The sequence below is a fragment of the Hibiscus syriacus genome, unplaced genomic scaffold (assembly GCF_006381635.1).
Source record: "Hibiscus syriacus cultivar Baekdansim isolate YM2019G1 unplaced genomic scaffold, ASM638163v2 tig00110597_pilon, whole genome shotgun sequence".
NCBI lineage: Eukaryota > Viridiplantae > Streptophyta > Magnoliopsida > Malvales > Malvaceae > Hibiscus > Hibiscus syriacus.
The window spans coordinates 8,132,907-8,149,547 of record NW_024062795.1 but is presented as its reverse complement, the minus strand read 5'-3'; the positions used below and the strand labels follow the sequence as shown (position 1 = coordinate 8,149,547).

Here is a 16,641-nt window from a genome sequence, read left to right as displayed (position 1 = left end):
TATCTTATGTGGCGTCAGTTTAGACAAAAAGAGTGATCCACACTTTATCATAAAGAGTGTTAGATCAATAATATTATGAGAGAGTATGTATGACAGATAATTAATGGGTTTGAGGATTATATATTGGTAAAAACGCCTTATTTTGCGTAATTTTTTTTTAAAAAACGGGGTAATTCAGATATTATTAACAAATATTCACTACTGCAAGCGAAGCACGGTGAAGCTGAGCTCACTATCTCTGTATTTATACTGAGCTTTGTTTTTGCTCTCCACTAAAAGCTCTTCATATCTAACCTTTGTCGGCGATTCTTCGGAGCTTAAAGTCTCTTCTTGCTTTCTCTTGTTTTCTCTTTGCTGTCTTTTTAGTCTTGAATTTATTGTCTGTTTGTTTACCGAGAAAAAATGGAGTAAATAAACTGAATCTGTTTTGTTTATTTCAGTGTTTGAATAGTGTTCTTCTTTGGTATTTGTTTGCTTCGGATTTTCTCTTGTCGTGTCTTTTGATTGTTAGATCTCTAGTTAGTTGGTGAGGAAATGAGAAAAAATGAAGTAAATATTGTTGCTCCTACTTTATAATGCTTTGTTTATTGCTCTTAAATTCGAGATTTTTTTTTCTTCAGTAAGTTTTACTGTCTTCTAGGAAAACAAAACAGTAATTATTATCTTTGATTTTTTGAATCTGATATTGTCGCTTACTTGTTATTTCCAGATATATGTTTAGTACTACTATTTTTTCACACTTGTTGGAACTTTTACTGTAATTTTATGGTCAATGCATTGTCTGTTCTATGTGATTATTAGATTATTGTGCTGATGGTTCTGTTTGTCCATGGAAAGAAATGTGCCTGTTCGGCTTTGAAAGGCAAAAATAATAAAACACGGGAAGATCTGAGGTCTTAAGCTAATTGGATTAATAAGAATACTCTAAATCTATTATTTTATCATGGGAAGCTAATTTGTTACATTTAGAAGTCTGAAATTCCTGAAATGTAAATGGTGTATGCCTCGTTTTGCATTTACTTAAATTTTATCGTCATTGTTGCAGAGGAAGAGGCCTTTTTTCACTTCCACAATGTCGGATCTTCAAGCACCCCTTCGCCCTAAAAGGAAGAAGGGCTTGGTCGATTTCCTAGTCCAGTTCCGCTGGATTCTTGTTATTTTTGTTGTCCTTCCTTTTTCCACACTGTATTACTTTCTCATATACGTTGGAGATGTCAGATCTGAGAGGAAGTCCTACAAGCAGCGTCAGAAGGAACATGACGAAAACGTTAAGGAAATAGTGAAGCGTCTCAAGCAGAGGGATCCAAAAAAGGATGGTCTTGTGTGTACAGCCCGTAAACCATGGGTTGCTGTTGGAATGCGGAATGTAGACTACAAGAGAGCTCGCCATTATGAAGTTGATTTGTCTGCCTTCCGTAACATCCTTGAAATCGATAAGGAGAGAATGATTGCAAGAGTCGAACCACTTGTAAACATGGGGCAGATCACTCGAGTCACTGTTCCAATGAATCTTTCCCTTGCTGTGGTTGCTGAGCTTGATGATCTTACAGTTGGTGGTCTCATCAATGGCTACGGGATTGAAGGAAGCTCCCACATTTATGGCCTGTTTTCTGATACAGTTGTAGCTTATGAGATAGTTTTGGCTGATGGCCGTGTTGTTAGAGCTACCAAGGACAATGAATATTCTGATCTCTTCTATGCTATCCCGTGGTCTCAAGGAACCCTCGGTTTTCTTGTTGCTGCTGAGATCAAACTTATACCCGTTAAAGAATACATGAAGGTGACCTACACTCCCGTAGTGGGGAATTTGAAAGAGCTTGCACAGGGTTATATGGACTCCTTTGCACCCAGAGATGGTGATCAGGATAATCCCGTGAAAGTTCCCGATTTTGTAGAAGGCATGGTCTACACACCAACTGAAGGTGTGTTCATGACCGGGAGATATGCCTCAAAAGAAGAGGCGAAGAAGAAGGGGAATAAGATTAACAACATAGGTTGGTGGTTTAAAACCTGGTTCTACCAACACGCACAGACGGCATTAAAGAAGGGAGAGTTTGTAGAGTACATTCCGACAAGGGAGTATTACCACAGGCACACAAGATGTTTGTATTGGGAGGGGAAACTCATCCTTCCATTCGGAGATCAATTTTGGTTTAGGTTTCTTTTGGGATGGTTGATGCCACCCAAGGTTTCCTTGCTCAAGGCTACTCAAGGCGAAGCTATAAGAAATTATTACCATGAGATGCATGTCATTCAAGACATGCTTGTTCCTCTTTACAAGGTTGGGGATGCCCTTGAGTGGGTCGACCGAGAGATGGAGGTAAATTCTATGTTCTTTCACTCGTTTTTCCATTTAGTACCTCACCATTGTTTTATGTTGCTATCATCCATCTCACTCTTAAAGGTTAATATATTTCTTAAGAGGGAATGATATATAAATTGTTGGTTCTCCAGATCTATCCCATTTGGCTCTGCCCACACCGACTTTTCAAGCTTCCAGTCAAGACAATGGTGTATCCTGAACCAGGCTTCGAGCATCATCACAGACAGGGCGATACACAATATGCTCAGATGTACACAGATGTGGGGGTCTACTATGCACCGGGCCCTGTGCTGAGGGGTGAAGTGTTTGATGGTGCAGAGGCAGTTCGCAAGATGGAGAAATGGATGATTGAAAACCACAGTTTCCAGCCGCAGTATGCTGTCTCCGAGCTGAACGAGAAGGATTTCTGGAAGATGTTCAATGCCGATCTCTACGAGCATGTCCGTAAGAAGTACGGAGCAGTAGGAACATTCATGAGCGTGTACTACAAATGCAAGAAAGGAAGGAAGACCGAAAAGGAAGTGCAAGAAGCCGAACAAGCCCACCTTGAAACCGGGTATGCCGAAGCTGATTAGTCAACTATTTAGGTAATGATCTTCGGTAGAATATATCGCATTCAGTGATGAATCCTTGCATCGCCTTTTTGTCTATTTGTTTTAGTATTTCTCTCATCGAATTTAGTGTGTCGGCATCGGATATGTTTAAAGCATCGATGGATTAGGTTAATGTTATTGAACGGTTTATGGTTATGGTTGGTTATCTTTGGGTATGCAGCGGGTGCTATGACACCAAAATACCTTTCAACAATTAGATTTCTAGAGCAGACTCTCTTCTTAGTTTAGTGTGTTGATTGTTGCACCAGCATGGAGATGCATGCCTTTGAAATAAAGCAAAATTTTCGGTTCCTTAAAAAAAATTAGACCTGTGCAAGTTTTGTCCTAAACCACATTTTGAGTTTGTTAGAACTTTGGTTTTTAATTCATCTGGTTACATTAATCGATTTAATCAGTGTTTTTATAGAGATGGTAACGGCTTTATTATTCTTATTATTTTTGCTTTAACCATTGATATTTGATCTTTTGATCAGATAATTTAAAATGAATATTGTTCTTTGAACTCTTGATCTTGTTTAAGGAATTAATTTTATAATCTTTTATGTTTTTTTTTTATATATTATTCAATTTTATTGTTATAAATGAAAACAAATTATCTTATAACGAGTCTATATAATATTATATTAGAACTAATCAATTAATAAATCAGAAATGATCAATGATAATGAAAAAAAAATATGATTATTATAATTTAATCTGGGCAATGTACTGAATCCATTACAACTATTACCATCTTTTAAGTGAATTTAAAATGAGATGATACTAAATTAGAAAATTAAATTAATTCTTATAATCTACCTTAAAAATGTATATTTAAAAGTTTAGAATTGGAATCTTAACATATAGAATAAGAAAAAAAATCACTTTGTTTCTTAGGTGAATTGCGAAGGCTAGGAAATAAAATATGGGCAGCCAAAGAAGGTGAGAATAATTGAGGACAAAGATTCTTCTAGGTCTCCTTGAGATGAAAGTGCTACATTTCTTGTTGAAATCTTTGAACGGGTCTTAATAATAGTAGAAGTAAAGCTTTTTTTTTGGATAATTATGATTTTATTACCCAACTCAAGGTTTAATTACAACCAATCCACCAATCTACAACGAAAGAATCAAATAAACAGCCTACAAAATGATTGGTTAGACTATACCCCAAACCTTACAAAGCCTTAAGTTCGTATTATCAAGTCTATTAATATTAGTTCTCCTGAGGCGGATTCCGACAACGTCTTTAACATCTTTGAGCAAGCATTCGATCGTTCTACGTCGTCCTTGAAATATTCTCTTATTTCTTTCCTGCCACAAAGAGTAGATAAAAGCAGTCCAAGAGAGTTTAAGAATGGTAGTAAGAAGAGACCTCCCTTTCCATGATGAACATGCCTTCGAAACCATATCTTCCCATGATAAATAAGTAGTCTTCATCCCATTAAGGTTCAAAATTGAGTTCCAGAGATCTGTTGCTAGTGAACAGTGCGAAAAGAGATGGTCCCTTGTCTCGTTTGAGTTGCTGCAATTAACACAAATACCGTCAGTATTAATTCCCATTCGAAGAAGCCTGTCTCTAGTTGGCAATTTGTTCAGTAAAGCCATCCAAGCTATCAAACTAAACTTCGGAATATGCAATGGGAACCAAATTATTTTATGCCATGAAATATTTTGCCCTTTAGATCGAATCAAGTCCCAAATTTCCTTTACTTGCGGAGAACCGACTGAAAGAATTGAAAGAGCTTCAGCCCTTGATTTTAATATTATGCCGATACTCCAACTTACATTTGCAGCAGCTCGGAATTGCCAAAAGTCATGCTCCTTAAAAACGTATGCCTTTAACCATGCAACCCACAGTGATCCATCTCCCGCTAATATTTTCTGAATTAGACTAATGAGACAAGCTCTATTCCAAGATTTAATGTTCTTCAGTCCGAGGCCACCTTCCGATTTGGATAGACAAATAATTTCCCAGCTCACACGAGCACCAGCAGCAGATTTATCTGCTCTTTTCCAGAAGTACCTTGAGCAAAGCTGTTCCACTTTTTTAAGGATTGAAGCTGGCAAAACAAGTTGTCTACACCAGTAGTTTTTGACGTTGAATAAGACTGATCTAATGAGCTCTAATCTGCCTGTATAACTGAGATTTCTCCCAGTCCAATGATGAAGCTTGAGCTTGATGTTATCAATTAAAGCTTGCCAATCCTTTTCGGTAAGCTTACGGGTGACAAGAGGAATACCAAGATAACGGACAGGAAGAATTCCAATATGAAACCCAGTAATCAGTTTTAATTCCTCAATAGTTCTTAATGTAATCCCCGCAGCAAAAATCTCACATTTGGAAGGATTCAGTTTAAGCCCAGATATTTCATAGAAATGATCAAGAATAGTGAGTACGCCAACAACAGATTCAATGTTACCCTTGCAAAAGATCATTAGATCATCATCAAACGATAGATGAGTTAGGCCAATTTTCTTGCATTTAGGATGGAAACCAAACATTCCTCTTTCGCAGATAAATTAAGCATCCGAGATAAAATATTCATTGCTAGAACAAAAAGATAAGGGGATAGAGGGTCTCCCTACCTTAGACCTCTTGCACCTTTAAAGTAACCTGTAACACCCCCAACCCGTATCCTACCCTGATACGAGTCCGAAGTGTCACATTGACTTTTCAAACCTTGACTCTTAAGAAAAATCCCGGGAAATTTAAAACTTTATTTAAAACAAAATACAGACTTTATCAGAGTGCTCGTACTTAATGACTTATTACATGCCAACACTTTATACATAACCAAAAACATACTTTATCAAATATTTCTGATCTGATCTTTTGGTAAGGAAAACTGACCTGTCTTGCTCCGCATCACTCCTTACTCTTCTCGAAACCTACGTGTGAAACAATCACACGCTAAGTCGAAGACTTAGTGAGGCATAACCACTTATAATGCACTTTAAAACATATATTGATACATGCATGTTCTGTTCTATCATGTTATAGCAATTCCAGGCATTTTTCATATCGTATAGAATCATATCAGATTAATCGCAGTAAATTCATACATACACATAATTCATCATTCACATGTTATCATATAATCACATACTTTTTCAATCAAACACTATACACACAACATCATATAATTTCTATAGCATTTATCATACCACTAACTTATATTTGTTCATATCTCTGGATTAGCCCATGTATATATGTGAGAACTATCGATATGTGAGTCTATAGAGGTTGTGCACTATGCTGTCACCACAGCTCGTATAAATGCACCGAAGTGCCCCGTAGAATTGCACCGAAGTGCCCGTAGAATTGCACCGTAGTGCCCGTAGAATGATGTCCATAAGGACCACGTAGAATTCCTTAAGAATCATATACATATACTATGGATCAAGTATGTGTCTTTCAAGACTTCACACAGGTTCCAAAGGATATACATATGCCCTAAAGAACCGAATAAACCCTCGACTCTTGGCATGCCAACTATACCCCTAGCTCTCATGACACATAACATGGGCGTTATCATTTATTTCATTTCAAATATACACATAAACTTGTAATTCACTTTCACATATCACGTATCACATAGCTTCTTTTCATATGATCACATAGTCACGTAGTTCACTTACCCGTAGATCATTTCCATATAATTCACATGTCACATATGTCATGTTTTCATATAATTTTTATCATTTCTCACCCAATCACCTTTATTCATATAAACATACTTATCATATCTTGTTCACATAAGATCATATACTTCATATATATATCGAAACACCTAGAACACTTTCACGTAGCTTATAGTCATCAGTTTTGTCTCGTATCATATACTTGTTTTCACATATATTTCCTATCAATTCTTATACCATCACATAATTCCTTTAACATACATAACATATCATGTAACATTATAATAGAAATACTTATAAGTCATATCACTTAAAGCATATATACTTATAGTCACATTGCTTATATCTTAATCGTATGCCTTCTCTTAAACATATATATTCACATGTTCAGGTAATTCACCATTTCATCACATAATTGGGTATTCATATAACTCATTTCATTTCATTTCATATCTATCTATATATATATATCCTCAAGATTATCCTAATATAAATCATATAGCACTCTTATATTTCGTATTCATCTAGGGCAGACTTATAAACATATCTCACTTCTATTATTTCTATATATAATCTAATCTGTTACTTAATTAAATTTCTTATAGCTCTTATAATCTTCTCATATAACTTCACAAATTTCTATCATTCAACCCATGTGTTATAGTTTTATTTAAACCTATGAATCTTTCCCATCTAGCTTATCTTATACGTTCATCTTATCATTTATGTTCAAATCCCCTAGTTGGTGTACTATTTCACTTCATCCTATAGATCAATATTATCCAGTTTATTTCACTTATCATATAAAAATATAATTATATTTTACTATGATCACATAGTTTATATCTCATACTTTGCTTTCTCATGTTCACCTATATCATGTCATATGGCTCATATCTTTCTCATGCAGTCACATAGTTCAGTTTCACATATGTATATATATATACCTTATATAGCACATACTTCTCATAACATTACATTCAAAAGAATGTCAACACATATATTCATGCATACATACAATTCATGTCATTCATATACGTATAATCATATATTCATGCATTCTAACATAGGAAATAGACTTGTCGCAAGTCTTGTTTCCATTTAGCACCATAAACTAACTAATATGCACTCACCTGGCCTCACTAGCCAAATCCAATCTCTTATCTTTCCCTTGATCGATCTTACTTGCTAAACGTTCCGGAATTGCTTTATGCGTAGAATCTACATAAATGTACATTTCGAGACCATCATTAGATACCTACACCTTGTAATTGGATACTATCAATTTAAACGAACTTATTAAATCTATATCCCCAATTTTCCTTTAGGGGGAATCGGTTCCCCCCCATGGGGGTATCGGTTCCCCTATGACATACTGGAAATTCTTGTTCGTTTGAAGGGGTATCGGTTCCCCTTGAATGGGTACTGATTCCCCTTGCCCAGAAATCATATTTTCAACCCGAAAATTACTTCATTTCCTCTCAAACACTTCATATATCATCCCCTTTTCATCCTTAACTCTAGTACACATACTTAAACCAATCTATATTCATTTATTTCATCTTAAACCTCAAAATTCTATCTTCCATATAAGATTCAAAAATCATACCAAATTTCCAATGTGTTCTAATTCCAATTCTAACACTTCCTACCTCTTAATTTAATCCTTGACAAGTCAAATTCAACTTCACAATCTATTAACTCATTCCATATCAAAAATTCACTTAAAAACTCATTTTTCTTAATTTCTCATAACTTGTTAATCTTTGAGGTTTAAGCCCCCTAAAGCTTTCCTTAATCTTTCTTAATATCCCAAGAATCAAAACAAGCTTTAAAACGAAAGAATTAACCAACTAAAGACTCACTTACCTTATACCAAGCTTCACGGTGGAGAGGAGGAAGAAGAAGACTGAAGAATGCTCTGGACTCTTCTTCATACGTGCTTATTACCCTTAAAAAAAATTATAAAAAAATCTTTCTGGTCAAATGACCATAATACCCTTAATTTCCTTTAATTACCAAATAACCTTCAATATATATTCAAATAATCATTGAATTCTTTCATTCTTCTACTTTAGTCACCAAATTCTGAAACTTTACAATTTGGTCACTAACCCGGTATTGCGGATGTTACAAATCTCCCCTCCTTTAAAAAAAAATTCGTCCTCGAATTTTTCACTAAACAACTTAGTAAGAACATATTTTCTAATGTTCTTATGTTACTTCTTTTACTTAATCCTTCTTTCTCTTAGTTCTTCAACTACCTTTTTCCTTTATACATCCTTATCATGTTACTTATCATATAACCAATAGCATCAGTTCTTATCACTCAAAATCCTTAATCAATCAAATTCTTTATCAATCTTTAATTACCTTATAACCATACCAAACTTGTATTTCGTCATCATTTGACCAAAACTCAACTTTAAATCTTCTTCAATGTGATTAAACATATACTTTAAGGAGTCAAACAATATTTTCACATCACCTTGCACACTGGTCTTATTTCCATATCAAAAATTGTCCTCTGTACTTCCATATTTATCGTATATGATCCTTTAAATCAATCCCTTTCATTTCTTTATTCCTTATTCCTTATACATTAATCATATATTTCCTTTCATGTTCACATACTCTTGTCTTATTACTTATACTCATCTTTATGTACCAATCTTCATTGCATCCTCATTACTTTAATATCCCATTTCTTATACATAACTTCATTCTTTATCATTCTTATACTTGTATTTTTCTTCCTGAAGATTCCATGCAAACACTTATCTCAGTTTCTACATCATAGCTATCTGCTCAGAATATACAACCATATTCAAATTCACATCATAATCAATTAACTCAACTTTATCTTTTCCTTCAATCCTATTATTCTATCCCTTTTACTCTGACAGCTAGTCAATAATATATGTTCAATCTAGGGTACAAACCCTAATCAACCAAACACATACATCCTGTCAAATCGAAATTATCTTAAAAATTCACTTACTCAACTTATCAATTTCACCTCTATTCTCATACATCCTGAAATTTCTTTTGCTCAAACTCAACATTCTGACTTCCTGTGTCTTATAATCTGATCATCGATATACACATTCTCAAACTCTTCTTATCAATTCTCAGCTTTATTTAAAGATACCAATTCTTACTTCCTTTTCCTTTACTATACCTCATTATTATGATCCAAATATGCAACTGTATCCAGATCCATTGCAGATCTAGTTATCATATCCTGACAATATTTTATATCTTATAATTCCAGTACATTTCCATCGCATATTCTTGTTAGCTAACGCTAACTTTTCCGTCTTAACTGCAAATCCTTATCATATAAACGCTCTGGCTTATACACAATGTTATTCCTTCATTTCGAACTCATAAGCTCTGACATATACATCTTATACACTTGTCACTGATGCACTTATCCTTGAGTTCTTCTATACGTAATCATCACGTCATTAGATCTTTTTAACATTCTTATGGTGACACCCGTTCACCATATTCTATCTTATTCACATAATAGCAAAACTACTCTACATCGTTTTTCCGATTCCAAACGATGAAAATTTCTATCATTATTCAGATATGATTTCAGCTTTCTGAAATCAACTTTTGATCTTACTAGGCATTTCCTGAGGTGTCCGCTCTTCATCCTGCCTGGCCAGGGCAAGTGAATAGCTATCACAATCAGGAATATCACCTTTCACTTACTTCGAAATTATCACGATCGGATTTCTACTGTGTTAAACTATTCTTATTTTATTAGCAAGACAACGTATTCCTTACACTATCAGATCAGAAATTTTTCAATCTATGTTGGCATGTACACCTTTTATGACCTTTTGGACTTCGGTTTATGCCGAGAATCGGCTAAACCATAGCTCTGATACCATTAAATGTAACACCCCCAACCCGTATCCGACCCTGATACGAGTCCGAAGTGTCACATTGACTTTTCAAACCTTGACTCTTAAGAAAAATCCCGGGAAATTTAAAACTTTATTTAAAACAAAATACAGACTTTATCAGAGTGCTCGTACTTAATGACTTATTACATGCCAACACTTTATACATAACCAAAAACATACTTTATCAAATATTTCTGATCTGATCTTTTGGTAAGGAAAACTGACCTGTCTTGCTCCGCATCACTCCTTACTCTTCTCGAAACCTACGTGTGAAACAATCACACGCTAAGTCGAAGACTTAGTGAGGCATAACCACTTATAATGCACTTTAAAACATATATTGATACATGCATGTTCTGTTCTATCATGTTATAGCAATTCCAGGCATTTTTCATATCGTATAGAATCATATCAGATTAATCGCAGTAAATTCATACATACACATAATTCATCATTCACATGTTATCATATAATCACATACTTTTTCAATCAAACACTATACACACAACATCATATAATTTCTATAGCATTTATCATACCACTAACTTATATTTGTTCATATCTCTGGATTAGCCCATGTATATATGTGAGAACTATCAATATGTGAGTCTATAGAGGTTGTGCACTATGCTGTCACCACAGCTCGTATAAATGCACCGAAGTGCCCCGTAGAATTGCACCGAAGTGCCCGTAGAATTGCACCGTAGTGCCCGTAGAATGATGTCCATAAGGACCACGTAGAATTCCTTAAGAATCATATACATATACTATGGATCAAGTATGTGTCTTTCAAGACTTCACACAGGTTCCAAAGGATATACATATGTCCTAAAGAACCGAATAAACCCTCGACTCTTGGCATGCCAACTATACCCCTAGCTCTCATGACACATAACATGGGCGTTATCATTTATTTCATTTCAAATATACACATAAACTTGTAATTCACTTTCACATATCACGTATCACATAGCTTCTTTTCATATGATCACATAGTCACGTAGTTCACTTACCCGTAGATCATTTCCATATAATTCACATGTCACATATGTCATGTTTTCATATAATTTTTATCATTTCTCACCCAATCACCTTTTTCATATAAACATACTTATCATATCTTGTTCACATAAGATCATATACTTCATATAATATATCGAAACACCTAGAACACTTTCACGTAGCTTATAGTCATCAGTTTTGTCTCGTATCATATACTTGTTTTCACATATATTTCCTATCAATTCTTATACCATCACATAATTCCTTTAACATACATAACATATCATGTAACATTATAATAGAAATACTTATAAGTCATATCACTTAAAGCATATACTTATAGTCACATTGCTTATATCTTAATCGTATGCCTTCTCTTAAACATATATATTCACATGTTCAGGTAATTCACCATTTCATCACATAATTGGGTATTCATATAACTCATTTCATTTCATTTCATATCTATCTATATATATATCCTCAAGATTATCCTAATATAAATCATATAGCACTCTTATATTTCGTATTCATCTAGGGCAGACTTATAAACATATCTCACTTCTATTATTTCTATATATAATCTAATCTGTTACTTAATTAAATTTCTTATAGCTCTTATAATCTTCTCATATAACTTCACAAATTTCTATCATTCAACCCATGTGTTATAGTTTTATTTAAACCTATGAATCTTTCCCATCTAGCTTATCTTATACGTTCATCTTATCATTTATGTTCAAATCCCCTAGTTGGTGTACTATTTTCACTTCATCCTATAGATCAATATTATCCAGTTTATTTCACTTATCATATAAAAATATAATTATATTTTACTATGATCACATAGTTTATATCTCATACTTTGCTTTCTCATGTTCACCTATATCATGTCATATGGCTCATATCTTTCTCATGCAGTCACATAGTTCAGTTTCACATATGTATATATATACCTTATATAGCACATACTTCTCATAACATTACATTCAAAAGCATGTCAACACATATATTCATGCATACATACAATTCATGTCATTCATATACGTATAATCATATATTCATGCATTCTAACATAGGAAATAGACTTGTCGCAAGTCTTGTTTCCATTTAGCACCATAAACTAACTAATATGCACTCACCTGGCCTCACTAGCCAAATCCAATCTCTTATCTTTCCCTTGATCGATCTTACTTGCTAAACGTTCCGGAATTGCTTTATGCGTAGAATCTACATAAATGTACATTTCGAGACCATCATTAGATACCTACACCTTGTAATTGGATACTATCAATTTAAACGAACTTATTAAATCTATATCCCCAATTTTCCTTTAGGGGGAATCGGTTCCCCCCCATGGGGGTATCGGTTCCCCTTTGACATACTGGAAATTCTTGTTCGTTTGAAGGGGTATCGGTTCCCCTTGAATGGGTACCGATTCCCCTTGCCCAGAAATCATATTTTCAACCCGAAAATTACTTCATTTCCTCTCAAACACTTCATATATCATCCCCTTTTCATCCTTAACTCTAGTACACATACTTAAACCAATCTATATTCATTTATTTCATCTTAAACCTCAAAATTCTATCTTCCATATAAGATTCAAAAATCATACCAAATTTCCAATGTGTTCTAATTCCAATTCTAACACTTCCTACCTCTTAATTTAATCCTTGACAAGTCAAATTCAACTTCACAATCTATTAACTCCTTCCATATCAAAAATTCACTTAAAAACTCATTTTTCTTAATTTCTCATAACTTGTTAATCTTTGAGGTTTAAGCCCCCTAAAGCTTTCCTTAATCTTTCTTAATATCCCAAGAATCAAAACAAGCTTTAAAACGAAAGAATTAACCAACTAAAGACTCACTTACCTTATACCAAGCTTCACGGTGGAGAGGAGGAAGAAGAAGACTGAAGAATGCTCTGGACTCTTCTTCATACGTGCTTATTACCCTTAAAAAAAATTATAAAAAAATCTTTCTGGTCAAATGACCATAATACCCTTAATTTCCTTTAATAATTACCAAATAACCTTCAATATATATTCAAATAATCATTGAATTCTTTCATTCTTCTACTTTAGTCACCAAATTCTGAAACTTTACAATTTGGTCACTAACCCGGTATTGCGGATGTTACATAACCAATTAAGGTCCCATTAAAAGAAATGGAGAACCTAGCTCCTGTGAAACAAGCTTCGATCCAAGCAATGAAAGCCTGAGGAAGTTGGAGAGCTTTAAGAATTTGTGAGATGAATCCCCAATTAATGGAGTCAAAAGCTTTTTGAATATCGATTTTCAAAGCGCATCTTGGGGAGATAGAGTTTCTGCCATAACCTTTAACCAACTCTTGAGCAAGAAGGGTATTATCAATAATGCTCATTCCTTTGATAAATGTCGTTTGATTGAAAGTGATAATCTCATGAAGGAAATCAACTAATCTTCTAACAATGATTTTAGTAAGAGAAAATAACCTCAGTGAAAAAAAATGCCTTATAATATACGATTTTAACCAACTTTTTTTGGATTTGCCAAAATGACCAACTAAATCGTAATGTGATCGATAATTCGCAACGCGATCTCCAGAATCGCAAATCAGTTCCCAGAATCGCAATGCGATAGTACAAATTTGCATTGCGATTTTCCAGAATCGCAACGCGAATATGAAAATCGCAACGCAAACATATAAATCGCAATGCGATTCTGACTATCGCAACGAGTATCCGTAAAATCGCAACGCGTATCTGTAAATCGCAACGACAATACGTAAAATCGCAATGCGTATCCGTAAATTGCAACGAGAATACGTAAATCGCAACGCGTATCTGTAAATCGCAACGAGAATACGTAAATCGTAATGCGTATCCGTAAATCGCAATGACAATACCTAAAATCGCAACGCGTATCCGTAAATCGCAACGCGATTTTTAAAGCGCCATTAGAATCGCTACGCATATTTTATTTTCAAATTCCAAACACGAATATTAATTATCGGAACACTGAACCGTCCACAGTATATCCCGTAATCGCAACTCATAACCTAAAACCTAAAATCACAACTCAGTCCTATCTCCATCTCTCACTCTCTACGGCGAAATCTGTCCCCATCTCCGAAGATTTCCGTCCCCGTCTCCGGCGAAATCCCTCACAACCATTCACGGTCAGAAATCCCTTACAATCATTCACAAATGGAAAATTAACCTCCGAGGGTTAGTTTTTTTAATTATTTTTATTTTGAAATTTTTGCATTGTTTTAGATTTTTCATATTGAAATTGATGATAAGTTTACTGGTAATTTCAATAATAGATTAACCATTTCACTTAGATTTCTTATTAAATTCATTCGATTGCTGCCAATACTGCTAAACTGTTTAGTCTTTAACCATGTGAAGTTAGTATTTGTCTTTGTTTTATCTTTTGGTTGAAGTAATGCAATCCATTAAAGTTTCAATTTGAAGAAGAAGAATAGTTTCTAAACTTAAAATCGCAACATGAAAATGAAAATCGCAACATGAAAATGACTATCGCAACGAGAGAAATGAAAATCGCAACGCGAAATGAAAATTGCAACGAGATAATCGCAACGTGAAACCAAAATCGCATTGCGATTTTCATTTCGCGTTGCGATTTTAATTTCTCGTTGCGATAGTCATTTCCGCGTTGTGATAGTCATTCTCTCGTTGCGATTTTCATTTCAACCAAAAGACAAAACAGTGTTGCAAATTTTAGTTTCAAGAATAAACTATTACTCTTTATGTTTATTGTTTTTGGTATATCTTCACATTGTAGTTTTTGGTATATCTAACTTGGTATGTTTATTGTTTTTGTAGAAATTTTTTTCGGCTTCATTGACATTAAGGAATAAAGTTAGCCTAGCCATTACAATTGCTTTGAAGTTTTCACCTGCACAAAGAAAATTGTTTGAGGAAACCTGCTTCGGGCCATGGCTGAGAGTACATCATCCGGGTGGAGATACTAATTTGACCCATTTGTGGCTTCAGACCATGACTAGCGATCTACCCGACAGTATAAAATGTGGTGAGGAAGAGATATGGTTTCATTTTCCACCGGTGTATACTTGTTTTGGGTGGAAGGAGTTCTGCTTAATCACTGGTCTACGATTCGGACACGATGATGTAGGCCGGTACACTCGTCATATCACCCGCCCATCATGGTTATCCCGAGTTTTTCCTGATGAGTCAATAGAGAAGCCGAACTTACACGCCGACGACCTGAAGAAATTTGTAACATCCTCAATACCGGGTTAGTGATCAAATTGTAAAGTTTCAGAATTTGATGACTAAAGTAGAAGAATGAAATAATTCAATGATTATTTGAATATATATTGAAGGTTATTTAGTAATTATTAAAGGAAATTAAGGGTTAAATGGTCATTTGATCATTCAAGGAATTATATACACGTGAAAAGGGGAGAGAACTCTCCAGAGTGCTCTTCTCCTTTCTTCTTCTTCATACGTGGGAGAGCAAGCCAAAGGTAAGTTTCTTTGTTTGTAAATGAATTGTTGATTTTAAGGTTGGGTTTTGATTATTAGATGATAACTAAGCTTAAGGAAAGCTTAAATCATCTTAAAAAACAAAGGATGGAGGGGTTAAGAGAGATTAAAGATTTGGAGTTTTTATATGAAATTTTGGAAAGGAATTGATAAGTAGAATTTGAAGTTAAATTTGACTTGTCAATAGTTAAATTAAGAGATTTGGAGTGATATAATTGGATTTAGAATATATAGAAAATTTGGTATGATTTTTGAATCTCATATGGAAGATGGGATTTTGAGGTTTAAGATGAAATAAATGAATATAGATTGGTTTAAGTATGTGTACTAGAGTTAAGAATGAAAAAGGGGATGATATATGAAGTGTTTGAGAGAAAATGAAGTAATTTTCGGGTTGAAATATGATTTCTGGGCAAGGGGAATCGGTACCCATTCAAGGGGAACCGATACCCCTTCAAACGACAGAATTCCAGAATGCCAGAGGGGAACCGATTCCCCCCTAAAGGAAAATGTTAATATTGGCTTAATAAGTTCATTTAAGTTGCTAGTATCCAATTAAAAGGTGTAGGTATCTAATAATTGTCTTAAAATGTATAACTATGTAGATTCAGAGCCTAAACGAGTTCCGGAATCATTGACAA

At 34.4% G+C, this 16,641-nt stretch overlaps 2 protein-coding genes across 2 annotated transcripts; one reads left to right on the top strand and one right to left on the bottom strand.

Annotated features, from left to right (window-relative positions):
* Positions 1 to 292: 292 nt before the first annotated feature.
* On the top strand, positions 293 to 3,154 carry LOC120133839 (delta(24)-sterol reductase-like). Its single transcript, XM_039150346.1, has 3 exons — positions 293 to 321; positions 1,045 to 2,320; positions 2,455 to 3,154. Exons 2-3 carry the CDS (start codon positions 1,073 to 1,075, stop codon positions 2,896 to 2,898), a joined length of 1,692 nt encoding a protein of 563 aa, XP_039006277.1. The 5' UTR covers positions 293 to 321; positions 1,045 to 1,072; the 3' UTR covers positions 2,899 to 3,154.
* A 917-nt stretch (positions 3,155 to 4,071) lies between these two features.
* Positions 4,072 to 5,418, bottom strand: LOC120134321. The gene has a single exon (XM_039150759.1). The coding sequence runs from the start codon at positions 5,416 to 5,418 to the stop codon at positions 4,072 to 4,074; it is 1,347 nt and encodes a 448-aa protein (XP_039006690.1).
* Positions 5,419 to 16,641: the final 11,223 nt, after the last annotated feature.